Source organism: Camelus dromedarius, chromosome 10, assembly GCF_036321535.1.
Source record: "Camelus dromedarius isolate mCamDro1 chromosome 10, mCamDro1.pat, whole genome shotgun sequence".
Taxonomy (NCBI): Eukaryota; Metazoa; Chordata; class Mammalia; order Artiodactyla; family Camelidae; genus Camelus; species Camelus dromedarius.
Genome location: NC_087445.1, coordinates 74,489,167 through 74,516,027, shown reverse-complemented (window position 1 = coordinate 74,516,027; position 26,861 = coordinate 74,489,167). Strand labels below are relative to the sequence as shown.

General features: G+C 47.6%; 1 protein-coding gene across 1 annotated transcript; it reads right to left on the bottom strand.

The window, feature by feature from the left end:
• Positions 1–8,934: 8,934 nt before the first annotated feature.
• PRRT1B (proline rich transmembrane protein 1B) lies at positions 8,935–24,905 on the bottom strand. The gene is made up of 5 exons (XM_064490632.1): positions 24,859–24,905; positions 14,053–14,243; positions 13,759–13,998; positions 12,858–13,046; positions 8,935–11,756 (listed from the first exon to the last, which is right to left on the bottom strand). The coding sequence occupies exons 1-5, from the start codon at positions 24,866–24,868 to the stop codon at positions 11,607–11,609; spliced, it is 780 nt and encodes a 259-aa protein (XP_064346702.1). The 5' UTR covers positions 24,869–24,905; the 3' UTR covers positions 8,935–11,606.
• Positions 24,906–26,861: the final 1,956 nt, after the last annotated feature.

Sequence of the window (26,861 nt, the reverse complement as noted above, 5' to 3'; positions counted from 1 at the left end):
AAAAGGATCATACATCATGATCAAGTGGATTTATTTCAGGGATGCAAGGATGGTCAACATCTGCAAATCAGTGGGATGCACCACATTAACAAAATGAAGAAGAAAAATCATAATCATCTCAATAGATGTTGAAAAAGCATTTGACAGAATTCAACATCCATTTATGGCAAGCCCACAGCTTACATCATAGTGGTGAAAAGCTGAAAGCTTTTCCTTTAAGATCTGGAACAAGACAAGGATGCCACTCTCACCACTTTCATTCAACACAAGTATCAAAAAGTCCTAGCCAGAGCAATCAGGCAAGAAAAAGAAGTAAAAAGCATTCAAATTGAAAAGGAAGAAATAAAACTATTTGCAGATGACATGATATTATATATAGACAGCCCTTGACTCCATCAAAAAAAACTGTTAGAATAAATGAATTCAGTAAAGCTGCAGAATATGAAATCAATGTACGAAAATCTGTTACATTTCCATATACTAATAGTGAACTACCAGGAAAAAAAAAATTAAGAAAACAATCCCTTTTACAATATACAATTTACAATTGCACCAAAAAGAATAAACTACCTAGGAATAAATTCAACCAAGGAGGTAAGAGACCAGTACACTGGAAATAAGACATTAGTAAAAAAAATAAAAAAAAAAAAAGATGACAATGACAAATAAATGGAAAGATATTCTGTGTGCATGGATTAAAACATCAGTGTTGTTAAAATGTCCCTACCACCCAAGGCAATCTGGATTCAATGCAATTCCATCAAAATTCCAGTGGCATTTTTCACAGAAATAGGAGAAACCTGAAATTTGTATGGAACCACAAAAGACCCCAGGAATAGCCAAAGAAACCTTAAGGATGAAGAACAAAACTGGAGGCATCACACTCCCCAATTTACTATACGAAAAAGCTACAGTAATCAAACCCATGGTAGCAGCATAAGACAGACACACAGATCAATGGAACAGAAAAGCAAGCCCAGAAGTAAACCCACGTACATATTGTCAGTTTACCACAAAGGAGCCAAGAACGCACAACGGGGGAAGGACAGTCTTTCCAATAAACTGTTGGGAAAACTGGACAGCCACGTGCAGAGTGGACTAAAGACTTGAATGTAAGACCTGAGACCATAAATGTTTTCAAAAGAAAATGTATGTGGTAAGCTCCTTGACATCAGATTTGACAAATTTTTTGATTTGAAACTAAAAGCAAAGGCAACAAAAGCAGAAAGGCATAAGCTGGGACTCCATCAAACTGAAAAGTTCCTGCACAGCAAATCAGGAACCATCAACAAAACGAAATGGCAGCCTATCTAATGGAAGAAAATATTTGTAAACCATATATTTGATAAGGGGTTGATAATCCAAAATATATATTTTTTAAAACCCATACAACTCAATAGCAAAAATAAATGATTAGAAAGTGGACAGAAGATCTGAACAGACATACATTCTAACAAAGATACACAGGTGGCCGACAGGCACATGAACAAACGCTCAGCATCACTCACCATCAGGGTAATGCAAATCAAAACCACACAGATGCAACTTGACACCTGCTAGAATGGCTATTATCAAAACAAACAAACAAAAGCAAGTATTGGTAAGGAGGCAGAGAACAAGGAACGCTTGTGCTCTGTTGGCGGGACCGTAAACTGGTGCAACCACCATGGAAAACAGTATGGAGACGCCTAAAAAAATTTTTTTTAATAGGACTACTGTATGACCCAGCGATTCTGCTTCTTGGTATTTATTCAAAGGAAAAAAAACACTAACTCAAAAACTGCATGCCTCCGCATGTTCACTGCAGCATTATTTACAATAGCTAACACATGGAGACAAGCTACGTGTCCACCAACGGACGAACAGATAAAGAAAATGTGGTGTGTGTGTGTGTGTGTATATATATACACAATACAATATTATTCAGCCATAAAAAATGCAATCTTGTTATTTGCAACAACATAGATGATCTTGAGGGCATTATGCTAAGTGAAATGAGCCAAAGAAAGACAAACACTGTATGATCTCGTTTACAGGGTAAGCTGGAAAAGAAAAAAAAATGTAGTTCATGGATACAGAGAACAGACTGGTAGGAAAAGCGGGTGAAATGGTAAAAGGGGTCAAAGGAGCAGACCTGCAGTCCTGCAGTAGCTAAGCCCGGGTGCGGCGCAGCGCGGTGCCTGTGGGGAGTAGCGCCATACTGCATACTTGAACGTCAGTAATAGGGTAGGTCTTAAAAGCTGTCATCACAAGAAGAAAAACTGTGTGCCTGTGTGTGGTGACGGATGTCAGCTGGACTTACTGTGATCACTTCACAGTATATCCAAATAACAAATGAAATGGATGCTCTATGTCAATTATGCCTCAATTAAAATTATGTATTTTTAAAACAAAAAAATCAGACTTTACTTAAAAATAATAAAAACCTTAAGAGTTGAGAAATGCACATTTGTCGATAGGAAGATTAAGTTTCTTAGAGATGTCAATTATCCCCCATATTAATGTATCTATTAAAACTATTGCAAAGAAAATTCCAGCAGGATTTGATAGGTTGCTTATTCTAAAGCTTATTCTTAAAATGTGTAAGAAGGAATTTGCACTTCTGGGAATGGTACACTCGGTATAATTCAGACCAGCCTGCCTGCTAGGAAAGCTGCACCAAGTATTTTTAATTCCCTGCTTGAATTTATCAGAGAGCTAGCAAGAGGAAGAGGGATCGGGCCAGGATTCAGGAGGAGGCAGAAATCCAGGAAGGTAAGCCTGACATTTGGGGCCATATTCCTGCCAATTCCAGAAGAGGTGTCAGCACTTCCAACAAAAGATTAAAAAAAGAAAAAAAGGTCCAGAATTCTCTGTACTTTGAGACCCCAAGGAGGTACCTTCCAGGAGTAAGTGCGTCTCCAAGTGTACCAGCCTCCCCACTGCGGACTGAGCTCGTCCCCGACGGCGGGATGCCCGCCCCCGGGCAGCAGCCAGGAACAAATGCAGAGGCTCACCGGAGGAGGCTGCCATCGCCCGAGGCCTCAAATTATTTACCTTTTCATATACAACAAAAAATAACCAGGGACACAAGCAAACAAGCAGCATGAACGGAGAAAGGCCAGGAACGATGGGCAGCATCAGCGGCGCAGGGGCCGGCGCTGAGGAGGTGCCAGATGTAAGTGTGAAAGCAGTGCTTACGCTGCCCCAGGCGCGAGGCCAGACTGCGAACGGGGGCAGGTAAGTGGAAAACATAAACAGAACAAATGGAAACTCTAGAGCCAAAAGGTACATTAACTGATGGAAGGAACTCAGTGAGTATGCTTGACAGACGGAGTGAACTGGATGTGGATTAGGCGCTATCAGCAGCACGAAGGCAGGAAGAGCCACGAGGACGGCAAGTCGCTACGTGTAACTGGACCAACAGAAGAGGGAGAGGAACGGAGCAGAGGTGACGTTCATAGCAGGAATTATTCGCCACCGGTGGAAATAATCCAAATGTCCATCCACCAGTAAAAAAGGTAAAATCCACGTATTTCCACACAGTGGAACACTGGCGATAAAAAGGAACCTCAAAAACGTGGTGTCAAAGACGCCAGATGCAAAAGACTATTTCATGCTTCTGTTTAAATGAAATGTACAGAAAAAGCGAATCTAGAGGCGGAAAGCAGGCCGGTGCTGCCGGCGGTGTAAACAGACCACGGGGGCATGCGGGACCTGTCGGGGAGATGGGACTTTTTATAAACTGGGTCACACTGGTAGTGGCACAACTTTGCAAATGTATAAAATATAAGTGTACATGCAAATGAGTGGCTTTTGTGATACGTAAACCATTTCTCAATAAAACTGTTTAAAAAAAAGTTTTCCAAAACTGACCGTGCCGTTACCAACCTCGGGTTCCTCAGGCCCAAGCCCACTGTTTATCTGCGGCCCTGGGATGAGCACTGCCTGTTTGCAGTGCGCACAGGCTCCGTCAGGGGAGGAGCACGGCAGGAGGAAGCGGTTCTTTCTTACTCTGACCGCAGGGCTACCAGAGGCAGGTGTCTGGAGGCACCCTGTGCGTCCTGCCCCGGCCACGCACCCCCACCTGCAGTCTTGGCGAGCTTGCAGCCCAGCCAGCCCGGCCCTGACCTGGTGATCATCTCACTGCACCCAGACGTGGGTACCTCACGCCCCAGGCCTTGTGCCCCCTCCACGCATGCCCACCTCCATCTCCAAGGGGCCATCCCTGCTCACCCAGCTTGGAACCAGCTCTGGCCTGGGTGACCAGTGTTTCTCTGCCCTGCAGGGAGCTGTAACCAGACCCTCTCCAACGAGTTCTGAATCCTGGCCTTGGAGACGTGGGCCGTCCTTTAGCGTCCTCTCTGCACCCTCATAGCAACTCTCCTCTCACAGTGAATAATTCTTTATATTAATCTTCCTCGGTCCCAATTATTCCACAGTTTGTGTCTTCTGATTGGTACTTGCCTGAAAAACATCAGGCCCTAGATTCAAAAAACCTTATGAATCCCCAGCAGAATAATTAAAAAGAAAGGCAATGGTCCCTCAGCACCGACAATGGAGTGATTCCAGGACCCGCTGTGGATCCCACAATCCACTGAAGCTCAGGGCCCACAACCAGCCCTCTGTCCCCAGGGTCAGCACCACAGAGTCAAACGCAAATCTTACAGTCTGTGATCCACAGCTGGTTGAGTCCGCAGATGGGAGGACTGGCTGTGTACACCTGAGCACAGCATGGTTAACACTCTGAAAGTCAGAGACAAAAAGAATGTCTTTAAAGCAGAGAAGAAAAAAAAAAAAGACACATTGCCTTCCAAGGTACATTGAATGAGACTCCCTAACAGAAGCCTCTGGGGACAGAGGTCGAGGGAGTGAGACCGTCCACGCTGGGAGAAGTCACCGGCCACACTCCTCTGGTCACTTTAAATCTCTTTCGAAAATGAAGGTAAAAATCAAGATACCGTCAGACAAAAACAGAGAATTCTTGACAAGCAGAACTGCACTAAGACTAAACTGTTATCAGAGGGGAAATAGTCCCAAATGGAAGGTCAGACACGCAGGAGAGCAGGAGAGCCACAAAACACGGTCCATATGGGGGTAAACCTCCACGAGCGGGAACCGTATCAACAACCATGTGTCATGGGGCTTAACATACAGAGGAAAAACACGTATCGGCAGTGCGTGGGGTCAGGAAGAAGATGCATGGAGTGAGAGTATTCTTGAATTGTCTAGAAAGAAGACCCAAGTACTAAAAATACTGGACTTTCAGAAGTCAAGAATGCAAGTCTGTAGTCTTGAGGGAACCATGACGCCGTGAAGGAATGCGTGATCATGAAGCCAACAGAGAGGATGAAATGGAATAATGAAAAATAACTGATTTAAAAGAAGGCAAGAAGTAGTGCTGTTCTCCTAGGGCAGTCTACCCAGGCAACAGAAATAAAAGCAAAAATAAGCAAATGGGACCTAATTAAACTTACAAGCTTTTGCACAGCAAAGGAAACCATAAACAAAAGAAAACAAAAAACCTATGAAATGAGACAAAAGATTTGAAGATGATGAGACTGACAAGGGATTAATTTCCAGAATATATAAACAGCTCATACAACTTAATTACAAAAAAAAAAAAAACAACCAATCCAAAAATGGGCACAAGACCTAAACAAGCAGTTCTCCCATGAAGACACAGAAATGGCCAATGGGCACATGAAAAAGATGCTCAATATCGCTAATTATCAGAGAAATGCACATCAGAACTACAATGAGGTATCGCCTCACACCAGTCAGAATGGCCATCATTAAAAAGTCCACAAACGATAAATGCTGGAGAGGCTGTGGAGAAAAGGGAGCCCTTCTACACAATGTAGTTTGGTGCAGCCATTGTGGAAAACAGTGTGGAGATTCCTCAAAAGACTAAAAATAGAGCTACCATATGATCCAGCAATCCCCCTTCTGTGTATATATCCGAAGGGAACTCTGATTCGAAAAGATACATGTACCCCAATGTTCATAGCAGCACTATTTACAATAGCCAGAACATGGAAACAACCTAAATGGCCATCGACAGATGACTGGATAAAGTTGTGGTGTATTTATACAATGGAATACTACTCAGCCATAAAAAAAAGAATGCCACCATTTGCAGCAACATGGATGGATCTGGAGATTATCATTCTAACTGAAGTCAGAAAGAGAAGGAAAAATATCATATGAAATATCCATTTATATGTGGAATCTAAAAAAGGAAAAAGACAAAATAAACTTATTTACAAAACAGAAACAGACTCACAGACATAGAAGACAAACTTACACTTACCAGGAGAGAAAGGCGGTGGGAAGGGATAAATTGGGAGTTTGAGATTTGCAGCTAGTAACTACTATATATAAAATAAACAAGTTCATACTGTAGAGGACAGGGAATTATATTTACTCTCTGGTCCTATAATGAAAATGAAAAATATGAGAAGGAATGTATGTATGTATATGTATGACTGAGGCATTATGCTGTACACCAGAAATTGACACAACATTGTAAACTGACTGTACTTCAACTAAAAAAACTAAACTAAATCATGACTTCAAAAAAAAAAAAGGCAAGAAACAAAGAAGCCCAGCACGGGTGGGACCACTGGAAAGCAGAGTGAGACGGTGGATTCAAACCCAAATATATGTGTGTATATATATTTGCAACTACATTAAATAAATGGACTAAATTCCCCAGTTGAAAGGTGGACGGTCGAACAAACACCTGCATGCTGCTAATGAGACGTACCTACCTAAAACAGAAGGTTCAGAAAGACTGCAGTCTTACCTTTTCCATATTTTGACTTTCAAGTACAGCTCCCACCCCAAAAGTGAGTATAGCTATGGTTGTTGTTTTTTTTTTTTTTAATGGCGGTACTGGGGATTGAACCCAGGACCTCATGCCTGCTAATAAGCACACGCTCCACCACTGAGCTGTACTGTCCCCACCAGCATAACTATGTTAATGTCAGAAAAATAGACTTTAAGGCAAAAAGCATTACTAGAGTTAAACGAGACACTTGAAACGATATAAAGTACACTCAACAGAAAGTTAACAATTTCTAAATATGCATGCATCTAATTACACGGCCTGAAAATAAGGTGAGGGCTGACTTGGAGAAATGGACAGATCTGTGACCCAGTGGGGGTTTTAACCCCCCCCCCAGAAAGATGATAAGAAATTACTCTAACCCCACACAACACTTCCAAAAAGAAGAAAATGAGAAACCCTTCCTAACTCTTACAATAAAGTCAACATCATAGCCCCGCTACCAAACCCGTAACAAGAATGAAAATTACAGACCAATTTCACTTGTAAACACAGGGGCCAAAAATCCCAAACAAAATATCTACAAACCAAATCTTCAATATATACAAAGGATAGTATGTCACGATCAAGACAGGTTCATTCCAGGAATGAAAAATTACTTTAACATTTGAAAATCAACACTAAGTCACCATGTTAACAGAATAAATCGGATAATTTTCTTAGTAGATGCGTGAAAGTAACTTAATAGAATTCAACATCCGTGCATGACTGAAAAAAGGAAAAACCTCTTAGCAAAACGGGAACAGAAGAGCGTTTCCTTAATGTGAAAACATTTTTTTTAATGGAATGTTGACGTCTTCCTTTTGAGACAAGGAAAAGGGTAAGTCTGCCCGCTGCCAGCACTGCTATCCAGCATTGCACTCGGGTCCCAGCCAGTTCGGGAAGGTAAGGAAAGCACACAAGAGAGTAGGGAATGGAAAGGGAGGCAAAAAGCTTATTACATATAGTTGATAGTACTGTGTAAATACAAAATTCAATAGAATCTGCAGATAAGTTATCAGAATTAATAAGCAAATTTAGAAAGAGTGCTGGGTTCAAAGTCAATCATCCAGAATCAACTGTACTTTTGTACACTAGCAAGTAACAAAAAATATATAGAAGCGATCATTTTATAATAGCATCAAAAAATCAAATACCTAGGGAATACTAACAAAATGCACAAATTTATGCACAAAAAAACTAAAAAAAAAAAAAAATCAAGGGAACTTTTTTTTCCGTTTGTTTTTTTGGGGGGGAGGTAATTATGTTCATTTATTTATAGAGGAGGTACCGGGGATTGAACCCAGGACCTTATGCCTGCTAAGCATGCGCTCTACCCCTGAGCTGTACCCTCCCAACAAGGGAACTGTTTTAAGCGACCTACTAAACAAATAAGGAAATTCATCATGTTTGTTGGCAAACTCAGCACAGTAAGGATGTCTGTTGTCCCCAAATTAATCTATAGATTTAAAGCAATCATACCCAAAATCCCAATGCTTTTTGGAAAGTGAAAACTGACAAGTTAATTCTAAAATTTATTATAAATACAAATGATACTGATGAGGAAAAGGCCATCCAGCATAAAAATGGGCACAAGGTTTGAACACGTACACTATAAGGAGAGCAATCCAAATAGCTGACGGGCATATGATTGGCAGAAAAATGCAAATTCAAGCCACGCTGAAATACCGTGACAGTTCTCACCACCAGAAGCCCTAAAATGTCAAAGAGTGACAAATACCAGGGACTGATGACTGTGTGGAGCGACTGGAATGCCTCTGCTGGTGGGACAGCAAAATGACACAGCCACTCTGCAACGGCAGCATCTCATCAAAGCTTTAAATGTTCCCAGCCTTCTCGGGAAAGCCTGCCTTTCCCTCTCTGCCAGGTCAGACACCTCCACGCCACACCAGAGTGACTCTAAGGCACACACATTTTAACATCTCTGAAATCAGGGTGTGCCCTGATGTAATCAGCGTTTTCCTTTCAGATTTGCCCCACCCACCTCTCCTCCAAGGTACTTCAGCATAGTCGCTAACCACACTGATAAACGTCTGTTGGAAACAGACTGCCTTCTTCCCCACAGTGAATTCTAAAACTGGAATTACTGGGTCAAGAGGCATGCACATTTTCCACTTGTTTTTTAATTACACAACACGAGTACATCCGTATTTCTAAATTCAGCAATGTTCTGCACAAACCGTCCCAGCCCCAGTCCCTCCCCAAAGGCTCCACTCCCAGCAGTTTGGAATATATCCTTCCAGACTCCGTTCTTCGCACTTACATGCATATTCGTGGTGCATATGTTACTAACAGGTACCAGCAGTCTCCTTTCCAACAGGATTGTGGCGAAACACAGGAATAAACAGGAGGGCCGGGCCGTCACCAAATCTGGAATCAGTCCTCATTTCTTCCCAATCCGATAAGTAAAAATCATCTCATGGTCTAAGGCTGTACTTTCCCCATCTACACAGAACTCAACCTATCAGTCTTTCCTTTAAGGTTTTCCAGATTTTAAGAGGCTGCCCCTCCACGCTGCCCCAGCACCCTGAAGTTACACGAATATTCTCCTAAGCGTTCATCTGTTACTAGCAGAGCTTGACTTTATTACCACCTGGCTCTTGCATCCATCTGGAATTTATGTTTATGTACAATATGAGAAGACTGTTTTCCCAGCCAGGTAGCCAGCTCTGCTGACTGCGAGCCCTCCCGGGTGCACTGGATTCAAACACCATTTCGGTCAGACAGTAACTTCCCATCCCTACCGGGGCTGCTTTCTGGACGCCCTGTGGTCCACTGAGCCACCTCTGGGGCAAAGCCACACCACGCCTAGATTATCGGAGCTTTATGGTAAGTTTCAGTGTCGGGTGAAGACAGTCCTCCTCATTCAACTTTTAAAAACGTATTCGCAATTTTTGCCCATTTTCCTTCCATATTAATTTTTTAAAACGTTTTTGTCAGTTTTAAAAGCTTGGCTTTCTTGCTGGAATTTCATTAAATCGCTGTAAGAAAGCCAGATACTTTTATGACATTATATCTTCCTATCCAGATATTCTGCTCAGTCTTTTTTCTTCTTTGTCTTTTGCCAATTGTTTAAAATTGTTTTCTTCATGTGAATCTGGACCTTTCTTGTTTATTCTGAGGTTTTACTGTTTATCACTATTGTGAGTGGAATTTTAAATTTTTTCCACTTTTAACCGAATATTGCTGTTGACTGTTGTACATTTTGTATCCACTTTTCTGAGTTCCTTTATTCTCGTTTTTTCATTGACTCTTGGATATTCCAGCTAGATACTCATTCTGTCTCTTCTAGTTTTCACACTGCGAATTTCTCTTTGCTGTGTTTCACATTAGCCAGAACCTCGGGGTTGAACACAGACACTAGGGGGCGTCCACGGCTTGATCCTGGTTTTAGAAACTTCCCACTTAGCGCACCACAGGCTGTCAGTTTTTGCAGCTCCATGCATCACCTGGGGAGCTCGTCAGAAATGCACAACCTTGAGTCCTACTTCCTGAATCAGGATCTGCATTTTAATAAGATTTCCCAGGTGTTTCATATAGACTTTAAAGTTCAAGGAACATTGGTCTAGTCGATTTCTATTGTGATTTTGCTTGAGAGTTTGGTAACAGGAATAGCTGTGACTGGGGAAGACTACCACATACTTCCTGGCATCTAAGGATGCCTACAATACGCTTCCCTCCTCCTTGCCTGCGGCTGTCATGCATTTGAGGGTTTGCTGTCCTCACTCTGGACCAGCCCCATGTCCTAGAACTCCCAGGTGTTGTCAGCCATCACTTACTTCCTCATCCAGGTCCCTCCAGCTGAGGGGGGATGTCGTCCTGCTTCATCTCCCGCTGTGGGTGCCAGGGCCACAAGCAGCGCACAGTGGGTGCTCAGAAAGCACCTGATTTGACTTGAGCTGTCAATTTTTTATGGCTCAGCCTGGGTGGGGGCACCTTCCTCCTCTCTCTGTGCAGATGGATCTCCCTGCTCCCCCACCATCTTTGGCCATGAAGGACCCTACAGAAATCCCCGCCCTCAGCACCCAGCCGCTCCGCTCCCCACGTGCTCCCCACCAGCCAGACACCGCACTGCCTGGTGTGTGCAAAAAAACAGATCCCCGCCAGAGCTGCCCGTGTGCGAACAGCATCTCAGAAGGGCGCCCTGGAGCCCGGTCGCAGGCGGACAGACCTCCCGCTCACCCTCAAGCAAGGGCCCCGAGGCAGCAGCACGAAGCTCTGCGAAGCTCTGCCCAGGGCGTTTTGCTCTTTGTTTACTGATCAGACGTCTTGGTTTCTGGACGTGGGGTCAGCAGGAGAGCCTGCCTCCCAGACTCGGCTGGGGCCCAGAACGACCAGCCAGGAGTGAGCAAGGAGAGAGGAGGCCGCCCCTCTCCACCCCGCTTCAGGGAAGGAAAAACACCAGCAGCCCTGCCCTGCAGTCACAGAGCCGGGCTGGGGGTGGGGAGGCGGCGGTTGCGGTGTCCTCGCTGGTCCCTCTGATGGGCTCTAGGGGTAAGGTGAAGGCAAGGGCCCTGGGGGCGCTGCCAGCGCGGGTCCAGGACGACCTCAGCCACCACCCCACGGCGGGGCCTGGGTCCGGGGGCCACCTGCAGGGGCGGAAGCCCAGCCACCAGTGTGCCGAGGGCTGCAAAGCCCACCTTCCTCTGGTCCCCGGTCCCTTCTGGGTGGCAGATGGCCACCGGTAGGGATCGGAGTCCGCAGGAAGAGTCTAGCCGGGTCGGGAGTCCCTGGGAGTCCCTGGGCGTCCTGGCGTCCCAAAAGGACCCACCAGCCGTCAGGGCAGGTAGAGCGCTACCACCACGTAGATGACCCAGCTGGTGGACACGAAGACCCCAAAGAGCAGGCTGAAGAGCACGAGCGAGCGGGCCTTGCGAGAGGCGTCCTCAGCCTGGGCCAGGTCCCCCCTGCGCAGGGCCGCACGAGTCTGCAACGAGACGGGGAGGGTGAGCGACACCGTCGGCCAGGCCCGGGCACAGTCAGGGAAGCTGACCCGGGAGACGGTCCGGGGCCTGCCTGGGCCACAGCTCGCAAAGGAGCAGGAGTGATGGAGCTGGTGGCTGCCAGCTCTTGGGAACCTGCCCTGGGCCTGGCACAGATCCACCCTGTGTCCCGTGTCCTATGAGCCTCACAACCCTGAGTTGGGTGTCATCCTTGCAGATGAGGAAACAAGGCTCAGAGAAGTGACCCACCCTGGGGCCACACAGCTGGTGGTGGAGCCAGAATTTACAGGCAGGTGGCAGCCTCCAGGGCCCCACCTCTGAGCTGCCCTGGGAGCGGCTTTCTCCCCACAGTCCTGTCCTGCTTATGACCGGAGAACTTGACCACAGAAGGGAGTCAGGGCTGTTGCCAGGTCAGTCTTGAGCAGAAGCCCAGGGACTTCCTACTCTGTCTCTCAGGATGTCCTCACACTGGCTTCACACACTGAGTTCCCAGGGCCTAACCCCTTGCCTGGTAATGGTCAGTAACAATTAGGAGGGAGGGAGAAGAAAGGGGAGGTGGGTGGATGGATGGATGATAGGTGGACAGACAGGGAGGGGTGGGTGGATGAGTAGCCGGATGGGTGTGTTAACAGATGAATAGAAGGGTGGATGAATTGATGGAGACTAGAGAGGTGGTTGATGGATGGGTGGATGGGTGGGTGAGTAGACGGACAGGCAGCTAGGTAGGTGGACAGGTGGAGGTGATGGATAGAAGAAATGAGTGGATGGATGGATGGCAGTCTCTACCCCATTAAACACAAGACCCCGCTGGATGGCCAGTTCCTTGGGCCTCATCATTCACACCTTCAATGTGAATCGTTTCAGCCAAACTGTCTACAGCAGATCTGGAGTGGGAGGGGACAGAGACAGGAGAGAGCAAGGTTTCCACAGACAACTGGGCAGTGCCTTCCCAGTGCCTGCCACCCTTCTGAAGGGGAAATATCAGAGACCCAGTTGCTGGGGAAGGGGCTGTGTGGACCCCACCCAGGGCACCGGCGGCTGCATGCCCGGGGGCGGTACCCAGCTCTCCACCTACCCACACCTACCTCATGGGAGTAGACGATGGCAATGAGCCCGGTGAGCAGGCAGCAGAAGAGGGTCACCAGCACGGACTCCATCATGTAGTCCTTGGGCAAGGGCCTGTGTTCGGCCGTGGCAGGGGCTGGCACACCGGCCACAGGGCTGTTGTACTGTAGGGGCAGAGGCCACGGCTTGGTAAGGGGGCCGGCCCCAGCCTCCAGACACCGCAGTGAGGGCACAGCCAGCCAGCCATGGAATGGTCACTCCTCCCCCTTCCAAGCCCCACCCAATGAGGCTGCAGGTCGAGAGGGGCTGGGTCAAGGCCCCCCTTCTGCCTGCTCCCTTGGCACCCTCAGCCTGTCACCCAGCCCCCAGGGGTCCACTCTACAGATCGCTCTGTCCAGGGTCCGGTGTCTCCATGCCCTCACTGGGCTCCCCACCGGGAGGGCCTTGAAGCTCTCCTCCACAGGCAGCCAGGTTTTGTTTTGTTTTTCCTAAAAATCTAATCAAATCATCCCCTCACAGCGGATCCTACCTTCCCATCCTCCCCTCCCCACTAAGTGGAGCAAACCACCATCATTCCTAGAACACACCAGGCTTCTCATCCTGCACACTGTGCTGAGCCCTCCTCTTCTCTGCCTGAACTCTCCTATTCATCCCTCAGAACCCAGCTCAAGTGCCCCCACTTCTGGGCAGCCTCCCTGGCTGGCCCACTCCCCAGGCTGAGGGAGCGCTTCTCTACTCCTCCTCTGGGCGCAGAAGCGTCCTCAGCAGGAGCCGTTGTGACCTGTCACCACCTGTATGCCAAGCTCTCCCGCCCAGGGAGGGAGGGAGGGAGGGGTGAGTGGGCAGAGTGGCGGGGGTGGGGGGAAGTGAGTGAGCAGAGAGGGGGACGGCGAGCGGGGTGGCCGTGGACCGACTCACCACGGGGAAGGGCGCGAAGAGCGCCGGCGCGGGCGGCGCGGGGAAGAGCGGCGCGGGCGGCGGGTACAGGGCCGCGGGCGCGGGCGGGAAGAGGACGGGCGGCTGCGGGAAGGGCGGGTAGAGCAGGGGCACGGCCTTGGGGTCCGGCGGCGCGTAGGGCGGGGGCTCGCCCACGAAGCCGATGTTGGCGATCCCGCCGGCCGCGGCCCTGGGCGCCTGCCGGGCCTCGCCTGCGGCCTGGGCCTGGTCGGGGGGCGCCGCGGAAGCCTCCGCCGGGGCATCGGCCAGGGGCTCCGCCGGGGCATCGGCCAGGGGCTCCTCCGGGCCCTGCGTCGGCGGACTGTCTCCGTCCGCAGCCGCTTCCTCGCTGGGCCCTCCGTCCTCATCCAGGAGCTGCGGGCGGCGCGGGAGCTGCGGGAGCTCAGGGCATGCGGGGCTCCGAGGGTCCTCGGGGGCCGCAGGGCTGCCGCCCCCTTTCGGGTCCACTCCTGGTGAGACATGGCAGGGGCGGTGAGCCCCTGGGGGGCCGCCGGTCCAGGTGGGAGTCCTCCCCACGAAACCCCAAAACACAGCCCCTCCAAGGAGAAAGTCACCACCACCAGGCCGGTCCTGACCCTTCCTGCACCCGGGCCTCGGGCCTCTCCAAACGGGGCTCTTGAATCTTTATCCAAAGTGAAAAACTGGGACAAGAAAACCGAGGCCGAGAGATGTAAAGTTCCTTCCTAGCAGTCACACAGGTAGTACCTGGCCAGCCCTGCCTGCCTGCCTCTGTTGCAGGTTGCCTCTGAAGGGAGGTGGTCCTGCCACCAGGCCCCGCTGTGGCCCCAGGCTAAACCCAGGAAGAAGCTTCAGCCCGGGGCAGCCCCCTCATTGGCTGTCCTGAGACAGGCTCCAGTGGGGGCTGGTGTGAGGAGATGAGCTGAGCCAATCAGATTCTTGGCTCTGGAGTTGTCAGACCCTGGCTTACTGAGTGACCTCAAAGACCCGGGAGGTCACTAAGGGCCCAGTGCCTACTGAGGCAGAGAGGGAACAGAAATATGAATGGGGCAGGGGAGGGCCAGGGAGAGGCGAGGGGCAGTGGATGGAGAGAAGCCCACCCAGCATCTTAAAGCAGGGTCTCCTGGGCCCTCAGCTGTCAAGCTGCCTTCCGGCCCTGGCCTCCAGCATCCACACGACCAACTCTGGAAGCTGGTCCCAGCAAGTCCTGAAGGTCCACCTGCACCTCCAAGAGCGTCCTGACAAGCTGAGCACCTTAGGCCTCAGGCAGGTACTGGAGGAAGGGCCTGGAGGGGTCCTGGGGCAGACACCCTGGACCTGGGTGGGTATTCAAGGACACACACAGGAGCAGCAGCTCAGGGCCCGAGGCATGGCTTCAGAGGTTCATTTCCGAAGTGTCTTTAAGGGGTGTACAAGGTAAACAGACAACCGCGACAGCGCTGGTGAGGGCGGAGGAGCCTTGCTGGAATTCCCCCTCCCATCCCCACCCCACCCCCACCCCCATACAACTGGTAGGTGGAGTCAGAGGCCAGGGATCTGTAGGGGAGGTAACCACAATGGCAGGGAGTACTGAGCCCCTCAGAGCTCCCCACCCCACCTCCTCCCAGCAGCCAGGGTCTCACTCCGGGCTTCCGCTCCTACAGGCCTGTGGTGGTGTTTATGCCCCCACACCTCCACCCATGCTGTTCCATTTCTCTACCCCTTGAATCTGCGCTTGGCCGTGTGACTTGCTTTAGCCAATGGGACCTTAATAAACATCTTGCAAACAGAGGCTTTAAAAATCTGTGTCTCTCCATGTTACCGGGGCTGGTGAGGGATGAGTTAGTGTTGAGTGGGGACAGTTTCAGTTTGGGATGATGATAACGTTCTGGAGGTGGGTGGTGGTGATGGTTGAATAACAATATGAATGTACTTAGTGCCCCCGAACTGTATACTTATAAGTGGTTAAGATGGTAAATCTTATATCTTTTTTGCCAGTGTTTTAAAAGCCTGTCTCTCCTGCTGATCACTAAAAATGCTAGACAAAATACAAAAGAAACCACCCAAAGACCCCAAAAAGTGAACAAAACAGGTAGATTACAGAGTGGAATCAAAATGCAGAAATGACCATAAAGGGGGTGAATTTCCCCTTTTTTTCCCTCTTGTTTCCCTCAAAGCTCGGAGCGCCAGCCCCAGAGCCACAAGACAGAGCAGCAGAATGGGATGGGCAGCTAACACTCCACTAGAAACCCTGTCATTCTGGCCAGAGGAACCAGGAAAGGGCCCCTGCAGAGTGGAAAGAGTGGGGAAATCCTAGAGAGGAAGTAGCCTCGGGGGGGAATCCCCTCGTTCTGTATGTGAATTGGGGCGACCAACATACTCAGTTTGTCCAGGACTTCCTTGAGTTCACTGCTGACAATCACACGTCCAGGGAAAGCCCTTGGTCTCAGGCCAACTGGAATGATTCGTCATCTCAGAATGAAGCCACACAAGTCCTAGACTCACTCCCAAGCTGCAGGTGTAGGGGACAGATTTAGACCAGCATAGGAAAGACTCTGAAAACTGGACCGCCAAAACAGCCAGAAAACAATGAAAAAAATGGCAGTAACTGCATACCTATCAATTACTTTAAATGTAAATGGACTAAATTCTACAGAAGACACAGAGTGACTGAATGGATAAAAAGATCTGTATGCTGCCTGCAAGAGACTCACCTCATTTTTTTCTGTTTAATGGAGATACTGGGGATTGAACCCAGGACCCCAAGCATGCTAAGCATGAGCTCTACCACTGAGCTGTACCCTCCCCACTAAGACTGACTTCAGATGTAAGCACATGTACAGACTAAAAGGAAGGAATGGAAAAACATATTCAGTGTAAAAAGAAACCAAAAAGTGTGGGGTAGCTATACTTATATCGCAAAAAGAGACTATAAAACAAAGACTGGAATAAGAGACAAAGAAGGGCATTACATAATGATAAAGGGAGTCAACCCAAAAGAAGACATCACATTTGTAAATATGTACGCACTCAACAAATGGGCACCTAAATCTAAGAGCAAATATTAACAGACCTCAAGAAAGAAAGCAGTAATAGGAGACTACTTTAATACCCACCTTACATCAATGGATAAATCAACAAGACAAAAAAAAAAATCAATAAGGAAATACACCTTAAGGACATGTTAGACCAAATAAACTCAACAGAAATGTACAGAACATTACATCCAAAAGCAACAGAATACACATTCTTATCAAGTGCTCATAGAACATTCTCCAGGATAAATCGTCGAAGACCACAAAGTAAGCCTTTAAAAACTTAAGAAATCATATCAAGCATCTTTGCCAACCACAACTGTATGAAACCAGAAATCAATTACAAGAAAGTTGGACAATTCACAATATGTGGGGATTAAACAACGCTAGTAAAAAATTGAATTTAATTTAAAAATAAAAATTCAAAAGATAAAACAAGTACAAAAATAAAAAATAGAAAAAATGAAAAACAGAAAAAGGGAAAAAATAAAAAAGAACCTCCTTCCCCCCCACCAAAATGCTACTGAACAACCAGTGGGTCAAAGAATAAATAAAAACAGAAATTAAAAAAATACCTTGAGAAAAATTAAAATAGATACAGGATAGTGAAACTCAGGCGATGCAGCAAAAGCAGTTCTAAGAGGAAAGTTCCTAATAGTAAATGTGTGTCCAACAGCAAAAATCTCAAACATTCTAACTTTACACCTCAAGGAACTAGGGAAAAAAATAAAGCCCAAAGTTAGTAGAAGGAAGGAAATAACAAAGATCAGAGTGGAAATAAATTTTAAAAAGACTATAAAGACAATAGAAAGTATCAGTGAAAGTAAGAGCTGGTTCTTTGAAACGATAAACAAAATGGACAGATCTTTAGCTAGAATCATCAAGAGAAAGGATTCAAATAAATAAAATAAAAAATGAGGGGGGAGGGTATAGCTCAGTGGTAGAGCACACGCCTAGCAGGCTTGAGGTCCTGGGTTCAATCCCCAGGACCCCACCCCACCCCCCGCTAAAAAAATAAATAAATAAACCTAATTACCTCCCCTCTCCAAAAAAGAAAAACAAAGACAAAAAAAACCTCCCAACAAACAAAAGTCCAGGACCAGATGGCTACTAAACATTCAAAAATTTAATAGCAATCCTTCTCAAACTTTACCCAAAAAATAGAAGGGAGAGAACACTTCCAAATTCATTTTATGAAGGCAGCATTACCCTGACACCAAAACCAGAAAAGGACGCCGCAAGAAAATCAGAGCCCAACATACCTGATACACATGGATGTAAAAATTCTCGACAAAAAAATCAGCCAATACATTTCAGCAATACATTAAAAGAGTCATGCCTCATGATCAAGTGGGATTTATTTCAGAGATGCAAGGATGATTCCACATCTGCAAAAATCAATTACTGTGGTACACCACAGTAACAAAATGAAGGACAGACATCATATGATCATCTCAATAGGTGCTGAAAAAGCATTTGACAGAATTCAGTATCAATTTATGATAAAAACTCTCAACAAAATGGGTATAGAGAGAATGCACCTCAACATAATAAACGTCACATGTGATGAGCTCACAGCCAATATCATATGAATGGTAAAAAAAATGAATAGCATTTCCTTTAAGATCAGGAACAAGACAAAGGTGCTACTCTCACCACTTTTATTCAAGAGTATTGGAAGTCCTAGCCACAATAATCAGACAAGAAAAAGAAATAGAAGAAATCCAAATTGGAAAGAAGACATAAAACTGTCACTACTTCAGATGACATGATATTATATATAGAAAACCTTAAAGATTCCACCAAAAAACTGTTAGAACTAATAAATGAATTCAGTAAAGTTGCAGAACACAAAATCAATATACAAAACTCTGTTTCATTTCTATATGCTAATAATAAATTAAGAAAATTAAGAATTTCTTAAGAAATTTTTAAAAATCCCATTATCAAATAGAATAAAATAACTATCAAATAGAATACTTAGGAATAAATTTAACCAAGCAGATGAAAGACCCGTACACTGAAAACAATCAGACGTTACGGAAAGAAATTGAAGATACAAAATAAATGCAAAGATATTCCATGCGCATGGATCAGAAGAATTAATGTTAATTAAATGTCCATGCTACCCAAAGCAATCTACAGTTTCAGTGCAATTCCTATCAAAATTCCAATGACATTTTTCACAGAAATAGGAACAATCCTAAAATTTGTATGGAACTGCAAAAGATCCCACAAATAGCCAATGAAATCTTGAAAAAGTCCATTGACAGATGACTGGATAAAGAGGCTGTGGTATATTTATACAATGGAATACTACTCAGCTATAAAAAATAATAAAATAATGCCATTTGCAGCAACATGGATGGACTTGGAGAATGTCATTCTAAATGAAGCCAGAAAGAGAAAGAAAAATACCATATGATATCTCTCATATGTGGAATCTTAAAAAAAAAAAAGACAAACGAACTTATTTACAAAACAGAAACAGACTCACAGACATAGAAAACAAACTTATGGTTATCAGTCGAGGAAGGGAATGGGAAGGAATAAATTGGGAGTTCAAGATTTGCAGATACTACTATATATAAAATAGATAAACAATAAGTTTATACTGTATATCACAGGGAACTATATTCAATAACTTGTAGTAGCTTATGGTGAAAAAGAATATGAAAATGAATATGTATGTTCCTATATGACTGAAGTACTGTGCTGTACACCAGAAATTGATACAACACTGTAAACTGACTATACTTCAATAAAAATATTAAAAAAAAAAAAAAAAGGAAGAACGAAATCTCGAGAAAGAACAAAGCTGGAGGTATCATGTGCCCCAACTCCAAACTATATTACAAAGCTATAGTAATCAAACAGTATGGTATTGGCATAAAAAACAGACACATAGATCAATGGAACAGAAGAGAGCCCTGAAGTAAACCCATGGACGTATCATCAATTAACTTATGACCAAGGAGCCAAGAATACATGATGGGAAAGGACAGTCTTTTCAATATATGGTGTTGGTTGCGGGGAGGGGATAGCTCAAGTGGTAGAGCTCATGCTTAGCATGCATGAGGTCGTGGGTTCAATCCCTGGTATGTCCTCTAAAAATAAATAAATAGATCTAATTACTTACCCTCAAAAGTTAAAAAAAAATTAAACAGTGTTAGGAAAACTGGATAGCTACATGCAAAGAATAAAACGGGACCACTATCTTACACCATACACAAAAATTAACTCAAAATGGATTAAAGACTTGATCCATTTTGATCCATTTATATACATATATACACATTTATAATAGAATATTATTCAGCCACAAGACCTGAAAGCATAAAACTCGCATAAGAAAACAAAGGCATAAGCTCCTTGACATCAGTCCTGACAATGATTTTTTTAGATACGAAACCAAAAACAAGCAACAAAAGCAAAAACACTCAAGCTGGGACTACATCAGACTAACACGTTTCTGCACAGCAAAGGAAACCACCAACAAAATGAAATGGCAACATATCTACTGGGAGAGAATATCTGCAAGTCACATATTTGATAAGGGGGTTGATACCCAAAATACATTAAAAAAATATAACTCAATAGCAAAAGATAAACCCACAATTAAAAGTTGGCCACAGGGTCTGAGCAGACATTTCAAAGACATACAGAGGGCCAACAGGTACATGAAAAGATGCTGAGCCTCACTCATCATCAGGGAAATGCAGATCAAAACCACGCTGAGCCATCACCTCACACCTGTCAGAATGGCTATCATCCAAAGAAAACAAAATTACAAGTGTTGGTGAGGAGGTGGAGAAAAGGGAACCCTTGTGCATGGTTGTGGGAATGTAAATTGGTACAGCCACTACGGAAAACAGTATGGAGGTTCCTGAAAAAATTAAAAATAGAACAACTGTATGATCCAGCAATTCCACTCCTGGGTATTTATCTGGAGACCAAAAAAAAAAAAAAAAAAAAAAAACCCTCAAAAAGCTATATGCACCCACATGTTCATTGCAGCATTATTTATAAAACATGGAAACAACCTAAGTGTCCACCAACAGATGACCAGGTAAAGAAAATATACACACACACCTATATATATATACATTCACAGTTAGAATAGACTATTATTCAGCCAAAGAGAAAAGAATGAAATCTTGCCATTTGCAACAATCAGGTGAGAGTTTGGAGGCAGCCCCTTCAGCTTCTGCTAAGTCTTAAGGTGGCTGCTTCCCGACTGTTGACTTGAATCTAACCTCTCGAGAAACTCAAGCCTCAGTGTTGAGAGTACAGAGCTTCGTCGACTTACCATGGGATTATATCCTGATAAACCCATCAAAAGTTGAAAACACCTTAAGTCAAAAATGCATTTAGTACACCTAACCTCCCGAGCATCATAGCTTAGCCCAGTCTACCTTAAACATGTTCAGAACAATTACCTTCACCTACAGTTGGGCAAAATCATCTAGCATAAAGCCTATTTTTAGAATAAAGTGGTGAACAGCTCATGTCATTGATGGGATATTGTACAGAAAGTGAAAAACAGAATGGCTGCCTGGGTTCAGAAAGGCTGTAAGTGTATCGGCGGTTTACTCTCATGATTTCGTGGTGGACTGAGAGCCGTGGCACAGCCACTGCCCAGCATCACGACAGAACATCCTACTGCACATTGCCAGCGCGGAAAAGACCAGAACTCAAAACTCAAGGTACAGCTTCTCCCGAATGCTTATCACCTTCATACCATCATAAAGTCAAACCATCAGAAGTTGAACCATCCTAAGGTGGGGGTTGTCTGTAACTTGCTGTGCAGGGATCAGTAAGTCACAACTACTCAGCAATAGAGAGGAATGAAGTCTTGACACACACAACAGCCCGCACGGAAGGATAGCTCAGTCACGCCGAGGAAGAGAAGCCAATCAAAGAGAGAGTACGTGCTACACGATTCCGTTTATATCAAACCCCAGAAGATGCCAGCTCTCATGACAGAAACCTGGTCAATAGTTGCTGAGGACGGGGGTGGAGGGAGGGATTACCAAGAACACCAGAAAAACTTAGGGGTGATGAAGATTAGTATTTTGATGTGGTGATAGCTTGACAGACACATAATATGTCAAAACTGATCAAAAGGCACATTCCAAACACGGGTGGTTCCTTATACAATTCTACCCCAACTAAAGTTAAAAGATTCTTTAAAGAAAATAATGTTTTAAAGCACCTGCACATTGGGGTTTGCTTTCTCACTGCCGGGAATCCTCCTGCCTCCACTGTGAGGAAGCTAAAACCAGCCCGCAGGACGGGCCACAGGGAGGAGAACGGGGGCTCCCAGCCAAGGGCTCAGAGATCCCCAGCCCACCCCACCCCCGTGACCTGGCCCTGACCAACAGAACCACCCCGCTGACCTACAAAACCATGAGAAATAAAAAATACTTGTTTTAGGCCACTAAGCTTTGGGTTGGTTTGTTACACAACAAAAGCCAACCAGTAACTGACACTGGAAGGTCCTCTGGGAGCTGGTGCTGGGAAGAAAGTGACCAGGATGAGGGCAGGACAGTGGGAAGGAGGCAGAGGCTGAATGAAGGGAGAGACAGCGCTGACCTGAGCCAGAATGGAGACAGAGGCCAGAAGGGACTGGACACGTGGACGGATGGGGCAGCAATGAGGAACCGCACGGGGCCGGCATCCGGAAGGGAAGTGGGGAAGGGAGTTGTCCAGAGCGATAGGGCAGACCAGACCCCTCTTTCATCACCTCCCTCAGTGCCCAGGGCAGAGCTGGGGTGGTGGTTACCAGATGAGGAGCTGGAGCCCAGGGGCGAGATGGCCTGGGCTGTGCCTCCTCAGTTTCTTAATCCTTAAAATGGGGATGAGGTGGTTATTGCGGGGATGAAATGAGTGTATGCATGTCTTGGGCGCTCAGCTAACACTGGACTTCATTATCTGAGGTTAGGAGAAACTGGCAGGGTGTTCTGGCCAGTTTGTGGAATCTGTAAGCCGCAGAGGAAACCGCAGCCAATGAGAAATGAGGTCACAAGTAACATTGGAAAGGTTTGTGACTTCTAAGTTTGAGCCAGAGAACTGGGCTCTTCCAGGAGGACCTTGGGGCAGGGAGGGGCGGGGTGGGTGGTGTTCAGGCCTGCTCATCAATTGGAGGGTGGGGGTAGCCTTAATATCCCTGGGGGAGGTGCCAGGGCTGCTTCCAACCTCACCCACCCAAGCACTGGAGGTTTCCTTTTTTTTTTTTTTTTTTTAATGGAGGTGCAGGACCTCCTGCGTGCTAAGCATGCACTCTACCACCGCTGAGCTATACCGACCCCCCTGGGCTGGAGGTTGTAAATCATCAAGGCAATAACCACCAAAGGAACACTGTTTTCCAACCATACCAGGGGGCTTTCCTCTCAGCCCAAACCCACCACCCCGGTGCATAAAGCCCCCAAACCCCCCTCTGGATGTGCGTCTAAGCAGAGGCCAGCTGGCCAGTCATTCCACGCCCTGGAGACTAGCGTTCTAGGCTCGGAAACACAATTCCGTACACAAACCCTACGAAAATACCATGATTTAACCGGGTCAGGCGCCTGTGGGACTGCTAAGTGGATGAAGCTTTGCTGGTGAGACATGCAAGTGCGTAGCGGCCACGGCGCTCTAAACAGCACAACCATTAGGAAGCGTTCATCAGGTGCCAGGCCCTGAGGACCAGACATCACTTCTCCGCCAAGCCTGAACCAGCTTTGCCACCCGGTGACCTCTGGCTGTACGACCTTGTAGGCATGTGACCTCAACTGCCCATGCCTCCCCTTCCTCACCTGTAAATGAGGATAATAATAGTAACAATCATTTAAAAATAATAGCAGAAACAGGGGAGCTGGCTCTGTTCTGAGAGCTCTGTTACAGTAGCTCAGGTTCAGCCTCAGGGACACCTTTTTTTTTCTGACGGGGTTTTAACAGGAGAGAACTGAGGCTCTGAACAGGTAACCTGAGCCTGGAAGGCGCTCCCTGTGGGTGCCGGCGTGGGGGTGCCCCGCGGGCCGCCGAGCCCCTGCCCCAGTTATCATAACAAAAACCGCAGCTACCCCAGGCCGCCAGGGCAAATTCCTGGCCCGATGGCGAGGAGATAGGGCCGCAGAGTAAATAAATTTGCTGGCGAGGCTGCGCGGCCGTGGCCTCGGGTTCTCGAGTTCTCGATACCCGAGCCTCGGCGGGACATTCCAGCCGGGAAGGGGGGCGGGGAGCGCGGTAGGGAGGTGCCCGAGAGTCTGGGGGGCTCCCGGAGGCCGGGAGTGGTGGCGGCAGTTAGCGCCAGGCAGGTCCGGTCCCTTCCCGCAGCAGCATTCCCTGGGAGCCGGCTGCAGAAGAAATCCAGGTGCACCCCCGCCCCAGGTTCTGGTGGGTTGTGGGGAGTGGCTGGAGGGGTCAGGCTAGACTCTGCACCGTCCGCCGCTCGGGGTCCCGCCACTGTCGCCACCACCCTCTGCCCTCGTCAGCTTGGGACTCCCAAGGGCAGAGCGGCGGGGTGGGGGGCCTCGGATCACCAACCCCTGCCCCCTCCAGCGCCTGGCTGCGATGCGGGCCGCCGGAGCTGCTCCACTGAGCCTTTCCGCGGTCACACCCCGTCTGCCCATCTCTCCGGCTCGCCCCCCGCCTTTCGCGGTCTGGTTCGGTCTTTGGGGTCTCCTGTCTCTATCTCCCTCCCTGGCCCTGTCTCTGCTCCTCTGGCCAAAGTCGTCACCTACCCCGACCCAGACTTCAGCCTGGCCAGATGGGGGAAGGATGGGGCGTGGGGAGAGGAACACGCCACCCCCAAATCGTCACTGCTGGGCACCTGTTGCCCGCCCGGGGCTGCCCCTCCCCAGCTCTCCCATAAGGGCGCCGGCCGAGCAGAGAGTGGACACGGCCACGGTGCCTGAATTTCCCGCTGCAGCCTCCCGGGCCCCCAGTTCCGGGCGAGAGGGAGAGGCGTCCCAGGGCAGGGCCGGGTGGGGGGCCCCACGGAGCGAGTCCATAGAGCGAGTCCCCGGGCCGGCGTCGCCCCCACCTTCCCCGCCCGCCGCCCCCCGCCCCCGGGAGCCGGAGATGCGCGCCCCGGGCCCGCCGCCCCTACCTGCGTCCATGGCGCGACGAGCGGAGCTGCGCGCCTCCCGCCGCCGTCGGGCCCAGCTCCGCTTTCGCGGGCGGCTCGGGTTTCCTGGTGCCGGCTGCGAGGCCGGTTAATCATTGACCGCCTGGATTGCCCGCGGCTGTGTCAACAGGTCGCTCCCCGCGCGCCGGGGCGCTGGGGCCCGAACCTGCGCGCGCCCCGGCAGGACCCGCGCCCCGCGGCCCCCGGGGCAGGAAGGTCGGCGGGCGGGCGGAGGGAAGCAGGCGGGGCCGAACTGGGACAGGGCAGGTGGAGCCGGTAAAGGGGCAGCGGAGACCGGGGCCGACCGGAGAACCCAGCTGGATGCATTTGTGGCCAATGAGGACCGTGGGGAATCAGAGTTGCCGAATCTTCCTTTGTATTTTTCCCAGCAAGAGAAGCCAAAAATATAGATTTTCATGTGATCTCCTGAGTTTTAAAGCAATGTTTATGAAACTTCTGTTCCCTGAAACTTGCCAGACTGGAGAACTTAAAGCAAGTCGCAATCCAAACACCTAGAACTGCTAGGGAGACTACACCTGCGTGCCAGACAGCGTTTCAAACGCATAGCTCATGGGGGAGGGAATAGCTCAAGTGGAAGAGAGCGCGCTTAGCATCCACAAGGTCCTGGGTTCAATCTCTAGCACTTCCACTAAAAATAGGTAAAGAAAGAAACCTAACTACCTCCCCCCCTAAAAAAAAAACACAAAGCTCAGCTCCCAAGAGATTAAGGGAGAACCCCAGGGACCAAGGAAGAGGAAGCCCAGACCAGCCCTGGGGGGGACGCTACAACCCAGGGCCTGTCTGCGTGGGGTGCACGTGTGGTGGATTAGTGGTCTCAGCGGGCTAGGGCTTGAGTGTTACACTCAGATGGAGACTGGAGATGAAGCCTTGGGTCTGTGAAGCAGGGATTTGGGGTGAATAGAAATGAACAGAAAATAAAATCTGCCCAAGGCTCATAGAGGTGACAGGAAGCTGGTCTGACCCAGCCTAGGTTCTGGATGAGGAAATAAAGTCTCCCCGGGAGTTATAACCACAGGCCTGTTCTTCAGATGGGTCTGGGGTTCAAAGTCAGCCTATTGTCCAGAAACCCCTACTTTAAAAATTAACATTAAAAAAAAGCGGTTCCAGAAAAGAGCTCTGGGATGTATCCAAAGCAAAAGTAAAACTGCCCTGGTGGGACAACCCCCATCCCAGCTGACAAGATTCCCACGGAAAAAGCGCCCCTGAAGATGAGTGCACAATCCCCAAAGGCAAAATGCAAAGGGAGACAGTCCACCACGAGCCAGTGTCTCCAGACACCAAAGCAGGACTTGCTACTGGGACAATCTGGATCCAACCAGGAGAAGAGAAACCACTTGAAATATTTAAGAGACGCAGAGGACATTCAATGCATGGAGCTGGCTTCAGAGGTGAGAGAAGAGGCAACAGCTACCAGAGGGAGTGAAAGAACCCAGGTATTTTGAAGCTCTAACGTATATACCTCCCAAGAACGCATCAACTCAGACCCACAGGAGAAAACTTGAGACAAACCACAGTGAGAGGGGATCTGCAAAACATTTTGAAGTCTTTGCTTTTCACAATTAGAATTTTCACTTGGTTCCTTTTAAAAGCTGCATTTTTTTTCATAATGCCTTTTCTGTGGTGATTGCACTCAACTGCATGTGCTTTCTCTTCGAATTTTTTTTAAACTTTTGATGTGAAAATAATTTCAAACTCAGAAAATTTTCAAGAACAGGACAAATGACCCAATAATGTCTTTTCTAGCATATTTTTTTCACCAAGACAGAATGCAATCCAGGATTATGTGTTGCCTTTGGTCGCCATGTTTTCAAACACTTTCAGAGACCTATTTGGGGTGGGGGTGGGGCAGGAGGTAATTATGTTTATTTGTTTATTTTTTAATGGTGGTACTGGGGATTGAACCTAGGACCTCGCGAGCACTAAGCACGCACTCTACCACTGAGCTATACCCACCCCCACTTCAG

What these genes read in the sequence shown, in the direction of transcription:
- PRRT1B (XM_064490632.1), bottom strand. An exon ending in AGCCCCTGGCCGATGCCCCG is followed by an intron (nt 13,999 to 14,052) that starts GCGGAGCCCCTG and finishes CCCCCCGACCAG; the next exon opens with GCCCAGGCCGCAGGCGAGGC. An exon ending in CCATCGTCTACTCCCATGAG is followed by an intron (nt 11,757 to 12,857) that starts GTAGGTGTGGGT and finishes GTCTCGTTGCAG; the next exon opens with ACTCGTGCGGCCCTGCGCAG.